At 34.5% G+C, this 20,427-nt stretch overlaps 1 protein-coding gene and 2 long non-coding RNA genes across 5 annotated transcripts in view; 1 reads left to right on the top strand and 2 right to left on the bottom strand.

Moving 5' to 3' along the window:
- The window catches only part of LOC130051808 (phosphorylase b kinase gamma catalytic chain, skeletal muscle/heart isoform-like), a 174,198-nt gene that overhangs the window by 69,300 nt on the left and 84,471 nt on the right, over positions 1-20,427 (top strand). For all 3 annotated transcript variants that reach the window (XM_056154511.1, XM_056154505.1, XM_056154513.1), the window contains one exon: positions 15,296-15,368. In XM_056154511.1, coding sequence (XP_056010486.1) covers positions 15,296-15,368 — 73 coding nt within the window. The remainder of the gene's footprint in view (positions 1-15,295; positions 15,369-20,427) is intronic.
- On the bottom strand, positions 1,830-7,088 carry LOC130051817 (uncharacterized). Its single transcript, XR_008800079.1, has 4 exons — positions 6,950-7,088; positions 3,875-4,018; positions 3,569-3,672; positions 1,830-3,179 (listed from the first exon to the last, which is right to left on the bottom strand). It is a non-coding gene; the product is annotated as an uncharacterized LOC130051817 (long non-coding RNA).
- Positions 15,705-18,893, bottom strand: LOC130051819 (uncharacterized). The gene is made up of 2 exons (XR_008800081.1): positions 18,483-18,893; positions 15,705-18,254 (listed from the first exon to the last, which is right to left on the bottom strand). It is a non-coding gene; the product is annotated as an uncharacterized LOC130051819 (long non-coding RNA).

Below are 20,427 nucleotides of genomic sequence, written 5' to 3'. Positions count from 1 at the left end.
TAAGCTGCACAAAAAGTTGATGGTTTAAAAAATCAAAAACGTGTAACAAACGGTTGCAAGTAATTTCAATGGGCAGTCATTTCACCCCCTTTCCTTCACGCTTCGTATTGTTTTTAGCTCACCTGAGCTGAAAGATCAAGTGAGCTTTTCTGATCACCTGTTGTCTGTCCTCTGTCCGTCTGTCTGTAAACTTTTTACATTTTCGACTTCTTCTCCAAAACCACTGGAACATTATTTTAACCAAACTTGGCCAAAAGCATCCTTGGGTAAAAGGCTTTCAAGTTTGTTCAAATGAAGGACCATTCCCCCTTCAACAGGGAGATAATCACAAAAATGCAAAAATAGGGTGGGGTCATTTAAAAATCTTCTTCTCAAGAACCACTCGGCCAGAAGAGCTGGAATTTACATGAAAGCTTCCTGACATAGTGCACATTCAATTTTGTTAAAATCATGGCCCCTGGGGGTAGGATGGGGCCACAAGGGGGATCAAAGTTTTACATACCAATATATAGGGAAAATCTTTAAAAATCTTCTTCCTAAAAACTACTGGGCCAGGAAAGTGGAAATTTACATGAAAGCTTCCTAACATAGTGCAGATTCAAGTTTGTTCAAATTATGGCCCAGGGGCAGGATGGGGACACAAGGGGGGATCAAAGTTTTACATACAAATATATAGGGAAAATCTCAAAAACTGATGTGCCAAAAAAATGGAAATTTACATGGAAGCTTCCTAACATAGTGCAGATTCAAGTTCTTAAAAGTTTGTTAAAATCATGGCCCCGAGGATAGGATGGGGCCAAAAGCTGAGATTTACATCAAAGCTTCCTTACATAGTGCAGATTTAAGTTTGTTAAAATCATGGCCCCCGGTGGCAGAATGGGGGCCACAAGGGGGGATCAAAGTTTTACATAGAAATATAAGGAAAATCTTTAAAAATCTTCTCAAAAACTGCGGGGCCAAGAAAGTGGAAATTTACACGAAAACTTCCTAACATAGTGCAGATTGAAGTTTGTTAAAATCATGGCCCCAGGGTTTGGATGCCCTTACGGAAATAACATATACTTGCAGTATACTTAAAGTATCTACTCCCAAGCATATGAAAAGTATATCTTTAGGTCACCTGAGTAAACTCAGGTGACCTTTTGCAATTGGTTAATTTCGTCTGTCGGTGTGCGTCGTCCATTATCAATTGAACATTTTTAACTTCTTCTTGATAACTACCAGTCCAATTCTTTTCAAATTTGGTATGAAGTATCATTGGGACAAGGGGGACGTAAATTGTAAATTTCAGGACTCCAGCACCCCTGAGGCCCATGGGGCGACCCGGGCAAAAACTGCCCAAAATTGACCAATTTTCAAAAATCTTCTCAAGAACCACACATGTGTAAGAAAAACTAAATGCATGGTGATGTAGAGCAGGAAGGCCTCTACCAAAATTGTAAATTTCATGATCCCCGGGGTAGGGGTTCTGACCCCAGGGTGGGGCCAAACTTGTTATATAGTGTTTATGTGTAAAACACTTGAATAACATCTTCTTTAGTGCTATTGATACTAAATTGAAAGTACAGTTTACTCCGGATATAATGAAATGCAGGGGACCGACCGGAATTGTTCATTATATCCAAAGTTCAATACAACCAATGCTGCGCACTACACAAAAATTGCTACTGGGGGATTTATTTTAACTTCAATATAACAGATAATTCAATATAACCGACTTCAATGTAAGTGGAGTGGACTGTAAATAGATATTTAGAAAGAACAGGTAGTCCTTTACCAAAATTGTAACTTTGATGATCCCAGGGTAGGCGTTTTGGTATCAGGGTGGGGCCAAAATGGTCAGTTATCAAATGTGTGAACAATAGACTTTTTTAACTTATTCTTGATAACTATATCATTCCAATTCTTTTCAAATCTGGTATGAAACATATTTGGAACAAGGGGGACATAAATTGTAAATTTCAGAACTCCTGCACCCCAGGGGCCTTTGGGGTGGGGCAAAAACTGCCCAAAATTGACGAATTTTCAAAAATCTTCTTCTCTAGAACTGCACACGTGTAAGAAAAACTAAATGCATAGGGATGTACAGCAGGAAGGCCTCTACGAAAATTGTAAATTTCATGATCCCCGGGGTCACGCCTAAGGAGTTCTGACCCCAGGGCGGGGCCAAACTTGTTATATAGTGTTTATATGTGTAAAACACTTGAATATATCTTCTTTATAGTGCTATTTATACTAAATTGAAACTAAATGGATAGAGGAGGTAGTCTTTTACCAAAATTGTAAATTTGATGATCGCCATAGTAAGGGTTTTCACCCCAGGGTAGGGCCAAACTTAGTATATAGTATTGATGTGTAAGTTTGCTGATACTGTATAAAATCTAAATGCATACTTGCAGATGTTTTAATGTTAATACACCTATTCTTTAAAGCCTTTCATCAGTGTATGCACTTTTGAGGGCAGTGAAGTTTTAAGAACACATCTTGTTTGATACTGTTGCTGAACATTAGAATTTAGCTTAGATATTCAGAACAGGAATTTTTTTTCTAGATGTCATAGCTCATGGAAGTAGTGATACTTTTTCACTAGTATTCAGGTGACCGATAAGGCCTGCCCTTCCGAAATTACATATACTTGCAGTATACTTAAAGTATACTTCCAAGCATATGAAAAGTATATCTTTTACTATACTTGAAGTATACTTCCAAGTATTTTGATTTTATATGCAAATTAGTTTGCCAAGTATACTTTATACGAGCATAGATGAAGTATACTCCAGTTATACTTTGCTTATACTTCATGTATACTCACAAGTATATGTCTTTCACATATACTTGAAGTATACTTCAAGTATTTTGATTTTATATGCAAATTAGTTTGTCAAGTATACTTTACACAAGTATTGATGAAGTATACTCCAGTTATACTCAAGATTTATATACTTAAAGTATACTTCTTGCCTTATACTTCATATATACTTGACTTATACTTTGCTTGCCTCTTCTGAAGTATACTTGACTATGACACTTCAAATGTACAGGGATTCTGCTAGTTTACATAAACATTACCAACCATGTGTCCTGCAAAAAATAAAGAATATTGAAATATCTGAGAAACTATTTAATCAATGCTATCAAAAATTATGACAAAGCTTCTCTTCTTTGGGATCCAATTTCTCCTGCAAAATAAAAAGATATAACATTTATTGTAATAAACATGTAAATAGGTGCATAAATGAAGAAAATAAAATTTAAAAAAAGAATATTTTCATCATAAATGATTAACAAATGCAATACAATCACAAGATAGCAATGAAAATATTTGAACTTTACATTAAATGGTCGTACTGTGGTAATCATTCTTAATAGCGACATCTTTTCATAGTCTGAACAGCAACAAGACATTAATGTGAACCATAGCACAGCGCTTTTCAGACAAGTAGGTCAAAATTTGTGTCAAGGTCAGAAGATCAGTACATGTACCAATAGCACAAGAACGATACAATATGCCACTGCATGATATTTGATTACAGAGCATAGAATACTTTATTTATAAGAGCAATTTTACCTGCACAACAAGTTTGAGGATGAGAAGAGTATCACAACACCTGCTGTTGAATGTCTGGACAACTTTTTGCTAACTTTCCTTTGAGTGAACATTGATGAAGTATACTACAAAAATAATGATGCAATTATTTTGTGTACATATATTTACTTGAAAGTTTGTACGATCTTGTAGAAGTTAAATCCGTGATTTGAAACTGATAGAGGATAGGAATTTGTCCCAATAAGACTTGCTATCAAACAAATTGAAGATATATCAGGATCATGGAATTCTCACCCACAATACATATAGCAGTCTCATTGGACTTACTTGCGATGTGCATGAACTTGAGTGTCATTCAAAGTAAGCTCATTTTGGCACTATAAACATTGATCCAGGACTGCATACTGTTAACTCTCAGAATGGCATGTTGAAACCAACCACCCCCTGTATCCAACTATCATGAAATGTGTTCTGAAAGAGAAATGAAATTGTAAATATAATCAAGATTCTAAAGACCTTCCTATAACCAAATTACAATTCTATAAATAAATATTTTTAATCACTGGTCACTTTTTACTTGTCAATTGATAATTTTTACTGCCCCTTCGGACCAGTGTGGATATGAAAACAACTGGTCCAAATTATTATGAAACATCTTCATGATTATAGGCCCAATATCTGGTTTATTCAAACTAGCAATAACAGCAGATTTAAAAAACATCGTAATCTTAATTACTATAATATTCTTATCCATTTTTTTTCTTCCAGTAAATTTGGTAAATAGTCGACATTATCTTCACTTTCAGCACTACACATATAAGCTCAAGAAGTTTTAAAATAACCCATTTTCATTTAAAAATTATTTTCAAGTCATCTATATCACGTAAATGTTGTGTCCGAAATATGCCGAATCTGGTCGACGACTCTGATACATGCCAACATTAAGATCTACTTTGTATACTGTAGAAGTTCGAAGTGGTTAAACAGAAATAACAGAATAGCACAACTGTGCCTAGCAAATAGATATCTAGTTGATGAAAATTACGGATAATCAAGTGCCTGTAGAAAATGAAAATCGGCTCAGTGGCCGATAAGAATGCTGGACAACTCGCCCCCAAGACAACTCGCCCCCTCTTAGGACAAGTCGCCCCTTCTCTTGAGACAACTCGCCCCCAATATTATATACAAATATATTATCACATTTTATTTTCATTTTTTGTGTGTAATTGTACAAAAATTAACACTTTTAACCCTATAAAGATACGTCTTTTTATTTCATACTTTAACACGAATAGTAAATTCTGATAGAATTATACACAGATTTAATTATTGCATATCACAAAAAATGATATTTTTCATACTTCATTTGACAAGGAAAATTACATTTCCTGATCTTCAGATAATTGATTTTAAAATGTCTCCAATACTGAGAAATTTTTGGGGGGTTGGGAGATGTGTGTGTGTTTTATTGATACAGTATACATAAGAGTAAATGTGAAACATGAATATTCTGATACATGTAATTATGTTTTAATGCGTTTCTCAACTAATTCCCGTTGAAAAATCATAAAATTCCCATTTTAGAAATTTTATAACGTCTTTGCTTTCCTGATTCTTTTTACGCGGCGATTTCAAAGTGAAAAGTACTCTGATGATGAGTATACCTTCACATTTGAAGTAAATTTATAACAGCTTGGGGGAAATCAAACAATTAGATTTAACAATTAACAGACTCAGATTATAGATAATTGTACTACGCCAGCTGTAGACCAAGCTAATACTGGCTTCCCTACCAAACGCTAATTTAACTTGCTTCCGCTGAAATTAGGCTATATATTTTACGTGTACATAAAAGTGATGATGAATTTACTGAACCCAAACACTGGATTTTCACTAAAATCTTGGTCTTGCATAAAAAAACACGAAGTTCGGTGTTTATGTGAACATTTCTTTTTGTTTGTGATTTATATACTATCTATAAGAAATTTATTAATTTTTGCTAATACACCTCTTGAATTTAGACCAAAAATAATAATTGTAAACATGTATAATATGAAGGGGCGAGTTATCGTAAGAGAGGGGGCGAGTTGTCTTGAGGGCGAGTAGCTGCAGAACTGTAGCTCTCTGAAAAAATATTTTGACATAACAGAGAGCTACAGATCCACCCCTTATAAAAACCTTCGATTTACGGCGCACAAAAAGCTGCGCACGGTTGAGGCCTTATATCGTTGTATTCTTGAGTTGCTGTCTCATAAATTTAATATCAAAAAATTCTTAACATATTTTCCTACTATACTTGTGTCTAAACATACCTTCAAATATTCATTAAAGTCCCATACGACCTGAAAACTCCCAGCTTCAAATGATTTCGTTTGTTGACGTAGCCATGTTAGGTAGCCGGTCAATTCGAACCCTGTTATTGTTGGTATCTATTCATAAAATTCGTTATATGTTATGTATTCGCTCTTCATTTATTATCAATACGAATAATTTATAGAAATTAAAAAAATGAAGTTTTCCTAAAGGTAAAATAAGCTCTTGATTCATGAAAATGCTACAAAAGTCCTTAACACTCGTGTGGCAGGGATGGAGACCGGACCAGACTAATGAAAGCCGCATTGCCGTGAGTTTAGTTATTTGAATAATTATTATTTAAAGGCACTGGGATGATATATTATTCAAAATATTTAGCTAAAATATTTGTGGGGATATTAGTTCACATCTAGACGTTATTGTGCAAGTATGGAAATTAACCGGGATTCGAATTGACCGGCTACCTAACATGGCTACGTCAACAAACGAAATCATTTGAAGCTGGGAGTTTTCAGGTCGTATGGGACTTTAATGAATATTTGAAGGTATGTTTAGACACAAGTATAGTAAGAAAATATGTTAAGAATTTTTTGATATTAAATTTATGAGACAGCAACTCAAGAATATAACGATATAAAGCCTCAACCGTGTGCAGCATTTTGTGCGCCGTAAATCGAAGGTTTTTATAAGGGGTGGATCTGTAGCTCTCTGTTATGTCAAAATATTTTTTCAGAGAGCTACAGTTCTGCAGCTAGAGGGCAAGTTGTCTTAGGGGCGAGTTGTCCCGAAGAGGGGCGAGTTGTCTTGGGGGCGAGTTGTCCTGATACCTCCGATAATAAGACGCATCTAGACTTACAAATTTCATTATATCGGATTATCCAACTTTTGAAAAAGCACCAGTGACATAATTCAAGATTCCTCCAACTGTTACCTCCGCTTTCCTATCATGCCTTGTACGGGGAATATCATCAGATGTCACAAATGTGAATGTAAAAGTGTGGATAAGAATCAGAGGAATTTCGGATTAACTGATCATACCTGGCAGTTAGAAACTTGAAGTCTTAAAGACACACTATATAAATTACTTACTCAATGGTTGGTACTCTTCAGGATAACACCATGAACTCCCTTGAGTCTGTTGAAAACTGATCTGTAAGTCTGTTCATGTTTACGGTAGGCCATATAACATCAAAATCATGGCGTCTGGCAAAGGAAATTTTCGCGGGCAATTCACTATTAAATTGAGTGAATGACACACCGGATGCCTTTTATGAGGAACCCGACCTCAATTTATGGTGCACTGTGAAGACCTGCTCATATAAACACTTAACAGTATACAGAATTATATATAAAATTATTTGAAAATTAAATTCAGTCAAATATTTTTTATTATGAAATTGCTACAGACTAATATACATGTAGTATTACTAGGTCTCTACAATTATTATTATTTATATTATTTTTTTTTTTGTTAAACGGGCAATAGATTATGACAATAATTTTAAGATTTAGGGGGAAGTTATCATTTTGTGTGTTTGTGTGTTTTCCCCCTTATATCATTTAAATATACTGAAAGCACAATTTTTTGACAAATTGCATTTTTTCACAATGCAAGGGTATTCACAGTGCAAGTCTGAGTTTTTTTATGTGTTGAACAATAATTTAGGAGCAAAAATGAGGTTTCTATGATTTTTGGAAAAAAACCCTACAAATTGTCAAATTTTGAAATTAGTCATTCTCACTCATGGAATACAGATTTAGAAATAAACTAAGTCCAGCTAGCTTCCCCAAGTATAACTCAGTCACCTCCTTCAGCTAAAAGTATACTTTAAGCATACTTGACTTATAAGTCAAGTATACTTGACTAATAACTCAGAAGAAAGCATAACTGAAGTAGAACTAACTAATACTTGAAGTATACTTGAGTTATGCTTTAAGTATACTTTTTGTAGCCAAGCATAACTGTTATGCTTGAAGTATAAGTGAAGTATACTTTTTTTATAAGTCAAGTATACTTTCTATATGTAATTTCCGTAAGGGAGTGGGTCTCTTGTTTACTATACTTGAAGTATTTTAATTTTATATGCAAATTAGTTTGCCAAGTATACTTTATACAAGTATATAGATGAAGTATACTCCAGTTATACTTTGCTTATACTTCATGTATACTCACAAGCATGTTTTTCACATATACTTGAAGTATACTTCAAGTATTTTGATTTTATATGCAAAGGAGTAGGTACGGTTTTGGCCAAATTCTGCCCGGCGTTTATGGAGGAAAATTATTTTGTGTTGGAGATATTTTCCTGTCAAATACCTAAAAGAGTAGCTTATAGTAACTCTCAAAAGCATATGGAAATCAACTCATCTACGCGCATGCGTAGTACATCATCAAATAAAGTAAGGGCTTTCAGGCTATTTGTGGTGTTTTCATCGTTTTTGTATTGATAAACTTGTGAAATTGAACACCTCTTCCCTAGTCGCCCGAAATAATTTTTATATGGATTAAAAATTTACTAAATAACTTACAATTCTTCTTAGTTTCATCCCGGGCGACGATGGAAGAGGGGTTAAAATATCAGTAGAAATTAAGATGCTAACAAATTCGCCATCGTGACGCAATTTGCGTTGATCGTGGCGGTTGAAGAGGAAACGAGAATCATTTGAGTAGTAAATATCTTTTCAAATAATATATGCTTATATAGTTATTTATTTAAACACTTTGACATTTATTAAAATCATCATAATAATAAAAATCCGGATAAATTTAAGCCTATCTTACAGACCGGATGCCATATTTGTTGTTATGTCTATAGTGTAAACAGAACAGTGTATAAATTTTGCACCAACCGACGATTCATGAGACATACCAGGCAAACTACATTTAAATAGTTTATATAACGATGGGCGATTTTTTAAATAAATAATATATTCCTTGAAGATTCAAGCATTATTTTTTACCATTCACATTCATTTGATTAAATGGGAAACGGCATGTGGTATATTACATGTAACAGCAGACGACAATATCCACCTAGGGACGTACGTACATCAGTGACATATTTAGTGCGAGTGTAAAATTTTATAGTTTTCAAAGACAACAATTTATTTGTCAGAAAGTATACGATGTAAAATTTTACACACACTATCTATAAATACACCGGCGCGGTGGCCTAGAGGTTAGAACGTTCGCCCCGCATGCGGAAGGCCCGGGGTTCGAATCCCGGCCGCGACAGACCTAAATCGTTAAAAACAGGTAGTGACAGTTCCATCGCCAAACGCTCGTCATCAGGTGTGAATGTCACCGGTCCTCGGAGATGACCTTAAAAACAGATGATTCGTGTCACAATATGGCATACTAAAGAACCCTCACTGCTCAATGCCCGTAAGCACCTAGACGTAAGCATGATACAATCAATCAATAACGCGTACAGTATGTCATGAAAATATCATTTCATCTGATGTTTGGGCAATTTTTTTTTTTTTTGGTGTTCTACTAAATCTGCAATGGTTACAAAACTATTTCGTTGTTTGGGGAACACTAATTCACACTAATTCACTTTCATTTTTGAAAACACAATACAAAATAAAAAAAGTTTGTGTAGCTAAGATAGGGATTAACATACATTTCCTGCAAGGCACTTTTTACTTGCATTAGTCCTAGAAGGAATTGAAAATATGTTACTCATTAAAATTATTTTTTAAATGGTATGATTGAGGTGCCTGAAAGATAATTTGCTCCATATGGGTTACTCGTATTACGATATGTATTTTGATTTACAATGATTGAAATTGAAATAGGTTATAGGCGCATAGATCGTTTTTCAAAAAAAAAAAGGGGGGGGGGTTGACTTCTCGAAAACATTGACAAACATAAACATAGGGATTTTGGTAGCATTGGTCAATGGAGTGGGTTGATTACATGTATCCAATGTATCACTTACAATTACATTTCATCTATCTTTCTCTACTACTATAAAATACAGTCCGGGGGAGGGGGGGGGGGGGGGGGTTACACAAAGCGAATACACAACATATGGATATATACAAATATAATATTGAGAGTCACAATATTGAGCATTCCGTCAAAATTTTGTTTTTCTCCATAGGAGATAAATATACGATGTATGTATATATTTGCATAATGAGAAAATGCAGTTTATATTTGAATGGTTTTCTTTTATCATGGGGCGGGGGTTGGTTAGCAAGTCTTAAGTTTTATTTCTCTTTTATAAACTATCAAATGATTTTTGTATTTTACAACTTTTAAGAGGGTTTCTTTGGACAAAAGTGGATACAATGACACTGAATTGCACCAACCAAGTGTTGGGATGTACCAGTTTTGTATCGCTCAGTTGTACAGTACCGAACACATTGACGATTTTTTTGTGGAGAAATCTGAGCCTGATAGTGGTGAGTGAGAGTGTGTGTGAATATGTGTATGAGAGACGGTCTGTTTGAGGCATGGTATATTTATGAGAGAGAGAGAGAGAGAGAGCGAGAGAGAGAGTATTTTGACTTTAAAAGTTTTTAATGTTTTGTTTGTTTATTTTACGTCCTTTCGAGAACTTTTCACTCAAATTGAGAAATCATCAGCTGTATGTGAAGTACCACATATTTGTCACATATTTACAGTGATTTTCTTTTGTTGTTCAGGAATTGTATCTGGTTATCATCAACAGGTTTTTTTTTATCGCATATGTGACATCAGAATTACACAATAGAAACAAGACAGGGATAATTCAGTTTTCTTGAAGTTACTTTTGCTGTTTCACGGGTAAAACGTGCACCGATCGATGTCTGGGGCGTTGAAACAGACGAGAAGTGTTAACAAATACATGTATACACATACCTGTGACCGTTTTTGCAGTCAGTAATGTTAAATAGCTCTCTCTCTCTCTCTCTCTCTCTCTCTATCATTTTATAAAGAGTTTGCTGACATGGCATGTATATATACAAGTTGGATTAGTATGAAATTTAAGTGTGTTGTCAGCTGTCCTAAACTGACTTAATTTACATTGTTACTTAATTAAAACTGGTTCTATTGAACCGCGCATCACTGAACATACCTTATAATTTAATTTTACTTTGTAACAAACAATTTAATTGGCTGAACACACTGAAAAAAGTTTGTTTATATTGTATAATGTAAGTACATGGTATGGGGACCCGCCCCCTTGACAACCCAAAACGGCACTACTTTTTTTTTTAGATTTCACATTGTAGCACCATAGAATTGTATAGGACTTCTGTGAAATAGAAAATCAACAGAACAAACCATGCAGAATAAAATACCTTTGTTTGACTTTTTAGCTCACCTGAACCGAAGGTTCAAGTGAGCTATTCTGATCACATTTTGTCCGGCGTCCGTCTGTCTGTCTGTAAACTTTTCACATTTTCGACTTCTTCTCCAGAACCACTGGACCAATTTCAACCTAACTTGGCCAAAAGCATCCTTGGGTGAAGGGCTTTCAAGTTTGCCATGTCCCTTTCAAAGGGGAGATAATCACAAAAATGCAAAAATAGGGTGGGGTCATTTAAAAATCTTCTTCTCAAGAACCACTGGGCCAGAAGAGCTGATTTTTACATGAAAACTTTCTGACATAGTGCAGATTCAAGTTTGTTCAAATCATGGCCCCCGGGGATAAGATGTGACCCCAAGGGGTGAATCAAAGTTTTACACACAAATATTTTGGGAAAAACTTTAAAAATCTTCTTCTCAAGAACCACTAAGCCAGAAAAGCTGAGATTTACATGAAAGCTTCCTGACATAATGCAGATTCAAGTTTGTTCAAATCATGGGCCCCGGGGGTTGGATGGGGCCACAATAGGGGATCAAAGTTTTACATACAAATATATAGGAAAAATCTTTAAAAATCTTCTTCTCAAGAACCACTGAGTCAGAAAAGCTGATATTTACATGAAAGCTTCCTGACATAGTGCAGATTCAAGTTTGTTCAAATCATGGCCCCCGGGGATAGGATGGGGCCCCAAGGGGGGATCAAAGTTTTGCACACAAATATATAGGGAAAAGCTTTAAAAATCTTCTTCTCAAGAACCACTAAGCCAGAAAAGCTGATTTTTACATGAAAACTTTCTGACATAGTGCAGATTCAAGTTTGTTCAAATCATGGCCCCCGGGGATAATATGGGGTCCCAAGGGGGGATCAAAGTTTTACACACAAATATATAGGGAAAAACTTTAAAAATCTTCTTCTCAAGAACCACTAAGACAGAAAAGCTGATTTTTACATGAAAACTTTCTGACATAGTGCAGATTCAAGTTTGTTCAAATCATGGTCCCCCGGGGATAAGATGGGGCCCCAAGTGGGGGATCAAAGTTTTACACACAAATATATAGGGAAAAACTTTAAAAATCTTCTTCTCAAGAACCACTAAGCCAGAAAAGCTGAGATTTACATGAAAGCTTCCTGACATAATACAGATTCAAGTTTGTTCAAATCATGGGCTCCGGGGGTTGGATGGGGCCACAATAGGGGATCAAAGTTTTACATACAAATATCTAGGAAAAATCTTCTTCTCGAGAACCACTGAGCCAGAAAAGCTGATTTTTACATGAAAACTTTCTGACATAGTGCAGATTCAAGTTTCTTCAAATGATGGGCTCCGGGGGGTAGGATGGGGCCACAAGGGGGATCAAAGTTTTACATACAAATATATAGTTAAAATCTTTTTCTCAATAACCACTGAGTGAGAAAAGCTGATATTTACAAGAAAACTTTCTGACATAGTGCAGATTCAAGTTTGTTCAAATCATGGTCCCCGGGGGGTAGGATGGGGCCACAAGTGGGGGGGGGGGGGGGGGGGTCAAAGTTTTACATACAAATATAGAAAAAAGCTTTAAAAGAACCATTGGGCCAAAGAAGTTCACATTTACATGAAAGCTTTCTGACATAGTGTAGATTCAAGTTTGCAAAGGGTAGTTTGGGCCATAATAGGGACCAAGGTTTTACATGCAAATATATATGGAAAGTCTTCAGATATGGGCCAAGGTGACTCAGGTGGGCGATGTGGCCCACGGGCCTCTTGTTTCTCAATGTTAAACAAGGCGTACATATTTTTTTTACTTACCGTATATCAGGTTTTTTTCCGCATCATGTTTTTTCCGCGAATTAGAACCTAAAATAGTGTATTAAATTTACACGAATCAAATTTTCACTATTTCAAAGTCATTGTGAAAATATAATTCACGATTATTTAAACTTATAAAAGAAACCAGCTTGTGAACGTATAACTCTTAATTTTTAATGCAAAAAAATTCACTTAGTGAAACGATTTACATGATTTCTGAGTTACTGATCCCACAACGATTTTGCACTTTTCTTTACATTCAAGTAAATGAGTGACTCGCTGCTGTATGTGACTGTAATAATCCACCCCAAGGCGTTACTGTATCTATTGTACCTGTATTAAACGACCACCTGTCTAACGTGACCACCGACCAACATTTTCGTGTGATTTCATGCAATTTTACCTTTATTCAACGACTACATTTTTCGATTATAACATGATTCCTACTTTCGATTTCAATCGAGCATGACCATTCTAGGAATTATCGGGACGTCCCTATACACTTTCATTTTAAAATGCACGGGTAATAGCTAGTTCAACTGTGATCTTGTGTAGTCGACACACTGACTCAATTATTATACCCCCGCTATCAACTGATATTTATACGTATAATCAACACAGGGTCGGATGAGGTTAATTAACAAAACCTGAGTTGTTGTTTATTTAATGAAATCAAGAATCGGGGAATCAAGGCCTTTGTTTTCATAGTTGTGAATTTCGACGGACTTTGAGATGTGAGGGGTAGATTGGTCGTATAACTTTATCATAAAAGCAAACTTTGTATTAAATTTATGCGGATTTATATTCTGCGATTCGGAAATCGTCGCGATCAAAGCGGAAATTGGATACACGCGGAAAAAAACCTGATATATGGTCACAAGTGCACAAAACATTAAACGGTAAAAACTCGTTGGATACTAATTCTGATCGACACAACGATATCATCATTTCCAAATAATGGTGAATAAGTATTTGCAACTTTGCTGTTTCATTATGAAATATATTTTCACTTGAGGAATTGCTTGATCCACCTATCAAAGCATATATTATGCTTCATGTATTACAAAATTTACATATACTAGATGACGTCACGCCAAAATTGATGACATGTACATATGTGGATCACATTCTGTGAATTGTTTACATTATTTTACTGTGTCAGATTAGGCGACAATGCTGCATATGTAATGGTAAGTTATAATTTAGTTTAAAACTTTTATAAAGTCAAGAAACCGCAATTCATGTAGCATTTTCTGATGCATGACATATTTTGTGTGATGTCGGGTTTAGAATTATAAAAAGAATGAACAACTCTCCGATACTTTCTGTTGGAGCATCTCAAAAGTCGATCCTGCGCTGCGCAGTGAACATTAGGCCTACATATGTAGCCTACACCTATTTTCTATATCAGGATTCGTTGAAAACACCACCTTGCATTTTCAAATTTACATGATTAATAAAGTAGTCATGCTCCGGCTGTGCATTATAGAACCAAGATGGCGGTTTTCTCGTTCGACGCTACCTCAGTCTGTTGATAAATGAATCCTTGCGCGGTGCAAGTGATTTCTATAACTCGGTAATTGTTTACTTTTTTGTATAAATGAAGATATGTGCTGTGTAGTTTTGTCTTTTTACATTAAATTATAAGGAATGAAGCTAATTTTGACCTATGTTTTACGATGTAATGTAACTTGGTGCAGTTTACGCTCCTTATAATCTGCTTCGCGGAGTATAAAGTGTAAACTGCACCAAGTTACATTACATCGTATAACATAGGTCAAAATTAGCTTCATTCTTTAAACAAGTATTTAAATTGAAAACAAATGAAATGTCCGGAATAATCCATTCATTATTTTTACCAAATAGAAATTGATTTCTATCTAATTTGTTCCTCAAACGAAAGAAATCCCATATGCTGTAAGTTAATTTGATGTTATGAATGCCTATATTAAATGGTGTGAACAAAAATTTCATTAATTGAACTTGCATGCACATGAATGCAGGTGTATTTCAAAATTTTTATGTTTAATCATTACTTAAATGTCTTTAACTGATTTATTTTAGCATGGAATGGATTGAATGCTATAAAATAGTTATATATATTCAGACACTAATCATAGATTGATATAGTCAAAACCACTTTTACTGAAACAAATGACACCACTTGGTAAATGGGGGGAATGTTTGGGGAACATCTGTAACAGTTAATTCCCATTACGATTAGTACTAGTTTTCATTCTGATGAAACTAATATTTATTAATTCATGTCAGCTTTAAACTATACTCTGGGTTGTATTAAATGTTATAATAATACAAATTTACATATAATTTTTCCTTTTATAGGATTATCATGAAGCAGTTGATAGAAGCTGTAGAATTTATACATAGGAAAAATATAGTGCATAGAGACTTAAAGGTAAAGTGTTCATTTCTGTTCAGTACGTGTTGAAGCAATATTTATAATCATGAGCATGCATGCAGTTGAATTGCAATTCAAGGTACCAAGATTCGATGTTTGATTTATTCCAGATCAATATCAGTTCGGTTAAAAAAATGAAATACATATTTCCTTTCAGTACAAGCTCTCTTATAGGTCAACATAAATTCAATATGTGTTAGCAAAATGGAAATCGAACCGTCAGTGAATTGTGGGATATTCTTGAAAAATCTCTGATATGGGAACCCTTTGAATTTAATAAGTTGATAAAACTTTATGTGCATGGTATATGTTACAGACATTGGTTTCAAGATAGGGAATAGAATTTGCAGACAGTAATAAATAAACAAATTGAAAGCATGAAAATACTGAACTTTATTGATAAGTATATATCTACATAATAGATATAATCATAGTATTGCAATTGGTTGTCGTTGTACGTCGTCCGTCGTGTGTTAACAATTGTACATTTTTAACTTCTTCTTAATAACTATAATTCCAATTCTTTTTAAATTTGGTATGAAGCATCATTGGGACAAGAGGAACATAAATTGTAAATTTCAGGACTCCAGCACCTTAGGGGCGGGGCAAAACTGCCCAAAATTGACCAATTTTCAAAAATCTTCTTCTCAAGAAGCACACATGTGTAAGAAAATCTAAATGCATAGTGATGTAGAGAAGGATGTCCTCTACCAAAATTGTAAATTTCATGATCCCTGGGGTAGGCCCGGTTCTGACCCCAGGGTGGGGCCAAACTTTGTACATGGTGTTTATGTGTAAAACACTTAAATAACATCTTCTTTAGTGCTATTGATACTAAATTGAAAGTAAATAGATAGTAAGAAAGAACAGGTAAATTTGATGATCCCAGGGGTAGGTATTTTGGTATCAGGGTGGGGCCAAAATGGTCAGTTATTAAATGTGTGAACAATAGACATTTTTAACTTCTTCTTGATAACTATCATTCCAATTCTTTTCAAATTTGGTATGAAGCATTTTTTTAACAAGATCTAGGGACATAAATTGTAAATTTGAGGATTCCTGCACCCCTGGAGCCTGAGGGGTGACCCTTACAGAAAATAGGTACATTTCAGATACATTTCAGGTAGTACACTTTGGGTACTTTACGGGTACACTTTGGATACACCTAAAAGTACCCGGAATGTACCCAAAAGGTACCTGGAATGTACCTAAAGGGTACCTGAATTAGTCTACCCTTTTTGGAACCGCACTTTAAAAATATTTTTAGCTGCAGGCAGGTACTTTTTCGGGTACATTTTTCTTTCCCATACAACTTTTTCAGGTTTTAATTTTTGGGGTACCTTTTGGGTACGCTATTATTTCAACTTTGAAAGTTTCTATTTTTGGGGTACCTTTTAGGTACAATTTTGTCAACATTGTTGTTCCCATTTTGGGGTACCTTTTGGGTACATTTCTTTGATACATTTTCAGGGTATATTTTGGGTACATTTTAGATACTTTTCAGGTACAATCCAGTTACCATTTCAGAAACTTTTCGGGTACATTTTAGGTACAATTCTGGTACTATTTTAGGTACTATTCGGGTACATTATTGGTAAAATCCGGTTACCAATTTAGAGAGTTTTTAGGTACAAACTGGGTACATTATAGGTACTTTGCGGGTACAATTTTAGGTACAAACCTGGTGCCATTCTAGGTATGTTTTGGGTACAAACTAGGTACATTTTAGGTACTTTCCTAGTACAACATAAGTACCATTTTAGGTACAATCTGGGTACCATTTTAGGCATTTTTCGGGTACCATTTAGGGCATTTTCCAGAATTTGCTTGCCTCTCCTAAAGTATACTTGACTAACACTTCAAATGTACTGGAGTTCTGCTAGTTTTCATGAATATTACCAACCATGTGTCCTGAAAAAATGAAGAATCTTAATATATGAGAAATTGTATTTAATTCATGCTATAAAAAATTATGACAAAGCTTCTCTTCTTCGTAATCCTATTTCTCCTGCAAATAATAATTAAAAAAAAACATTTAATGAAATATGATCAAACCAAATCACAATACGAATGTAGTTTACTGCACTCTTCTTTGTCTTTAATTCAGTTGACCCTGGCTGAGGACGGTCCAAATTGTCTTTATTTTACACCCGTTTCGTCTCTTTTAACCTTCTAAATTAAATATATACTTATATATTATATTCTCTTAGATATTGTTCCTATATTATTAATCCGATTAAAATCTAACAAATACATGTAAATAAGTGCATAAATGAATAAATTTTCATCATAAATGATTAACACATGCAATACAATACCAAGATCTAACTTTGCAATAAATGGTTGTGCTAGATAATCATTCTTAACAGCAACATCTTCATACATGCCAACTTTTAAAAATCCCCATGGGGGATTTTGCGCGCGACGACCTTTTTTCAAAGCTCAAAATTCACGTCATTTTAGCATGAAAATAAATATTTGTCTTTTCAAATAAAATATCAATCAAATCATTGTAAATGTATCATATATTAACACAACATCAAGTGTGTTTGACCATTAACTATATAAAAAAAAAACTTTGAAAGATATACATAAATATTTTATTAAAATCATCTAATCAGCAAAATTTTTTCCCAATAAGTCACATAAATATCAAATAATACTTAAGGTTGCATCATTTTACACCATACAATAAACATTGGCTGGTCTATATATCAAAATTTAAATTAAAGCACATGCATTTAGGTACGACTACAAAGACGATCTTGCTTGTCTGTAAACATGGGCTTGCAGAGTCTGGTGGAATAATCTGCATTGCAACCAGAAAAGGAGTGATCTGCCCTGCTATGAAGTTTATGAACAAAACCTTTGCACCCATGACATCTGAAATAATTACCAGGAAAAAACCACAATCATTAAAATATACAATTTTACTTGTAAATTAAGGCTACTTGCTAAATATAAAATTCAGTACAGACTTGTGCGAATTACGCATCACAAAGTATATCTAATGAATACTATACTATATAGACTATATAATACATCACTATAGACGGATAGATTTGGATAGCCTATATTATTATAGTTGGAAAAAATATATATTTGACGTACCTTATTGCAAATTTTGGATGCTGTCAGCAAGAGGCAAAAATTGGGAATGTCCGATTGTTTGGTGGTGACACTATCATTGTTGTCATTCATGTTTGTGTAAAGGATATGTCAATTTGAAATCCGTCTTCCCGATTAATTACTATCAAAACATGCTTCGCACTGTCCAATAAACACCCCGACACAGGCAGACCAACCCGACACCATGCGACACAGGTAAACAGCAATGGTTGACTATTGTCCCGATTTCTGATTGGCCAGTTCAGAAATGAAGCGGGATTTCAAATTCCGGTTGGAAATGGGGGTTTGTTGTCGTAAAATGGGAGATATTTTTAGAAAATCGGGATTTCGGGGTATTTCTGCAATCCCGATCGGGATATCAGGATTTGTCTTTTCAGTTGCTTCAAATCGGGAGAATCCTGCACAAATCGGGAAAGTTGGCATGTATGCATCTTTTCATAGTCTGAACAGCAACAAGACATGAATGTGAACCATGGATGCCCCCATGCAAACTTAACGCTTTTCAGACAAGTACATTTGTAGGTCAAAATTCATGTCAAGGTCAGAAGATCAAATTTGGTACCATCAGAAAGCCTTAATAGGTCAAAAGGTCATTAATGAGGTACTATATATATATATATAAGTGTGTGTGTGTGTGTGTGTGTTATAACTAAGGTTAAAGTTATATCAAATGAATATGCCACTTATATTTTATTACAGATCATAGGATACAAAATATTTTAACAGCAATATTACCTGCACATTTTAATAAGTTTCAGAAAAGTGTGCTGTTGATTCTCTGGATAAGTTTTTGCTCACTTTCCTTTGGGAGAACATTGATGACGTACATTCTAAAAAAAAATAATAATGCAATTATTTTGTGGACATGTTACATATATCTAGTATTTAAAATTAATAGAAACAGTTTGTATGATCTGTTCAAATTAAATCAGTGATTTGAAACTGATAGTGGAATTAAATTCATCCCAATTTGACTGGCTGTCAGACAAATTTAAGACATATCAGGGTCATGGAACTCCCTTCCACAATACATATATAGACCTAAGCAGTCTCACTGGACTTACCTAAAATGTGCATGAACTGAAGTGTCATTCAGAGTAAACTCATTTTGGAACTATATAAACATTGATCCAGGTCTGCATAGTGTAATTCTCAGAATGGCATAAAAAATTTTGAAACCAGCCTGGTCAGTACCGAGTGCGTCTGCATGCTGACTATGTGCGGGAACTCGGGAGTGCACACCCGATGCTTTTTATCAGGAACCCGATCTCAATTTACGGTTGATAGAGCCAAGTACTGTGAAGACCCGCTCTGGATTGATTGGTTTATAATAATTAATTATAATAAGTTAACTAGTTTATAAAAATAATATGATGCTCTTCAATAATTTACTTCTGCAGGGACATCTTTTGACATACAGTGAAATATTAAAAAAAAACCAAAAAACACCACACAAAAAAATAATCAAACACAGGTCTATTTATGTATGTATTATACAGATTGTTTACATATATATATAAGATTTGAAATGATATATGAATATATAAGATTTGAAATGAAAGCGCTAAAGCTTTATTACTAAATGTCTTCTTGTATCTTTTTGATTTTTTACCTATACTTTTACCGATCATTGCGAAAAGTAACTATTATCTATCTATCTATCTATCTCTCTCTCTCTCTCTCTCTCTCTCTCTCTCTCTCTCTCTCTCTCTCTCTATATATATATATATATATATATATATAAAAGCACTAAAGTTCCAACATTTCACCCGATACCTCAAAGTGTCGGATCCACAACATGGATACAAGGTCAAATACAAAAAATTATACAAAGCACTAAAATGACCAACGACACGAACAACCAGATTGTCAAATTTTCGGGACGACCCGTCCCTTCTTCAGGACAAACAAAAAGAATTACATAATG

Source organism: Ostrea edulis, chromosome 1 (genome assembly GCF_947568905.1).
Source record: "Ostrea edulis chromosome 1, xbOstEdul1.1, whole genome shotgun sequence".
NCBI lineage: Eukaryota > Metazoa > Mollusca > Bivalvia > Ostreida > Ostreidae > Ostrea > Ostrea edulis.
The sequence above is the reverse complement of the archived record's forward strand: the minus strand, read 5'-3'. Positions and strand labels throughout refer to the sequence as shown.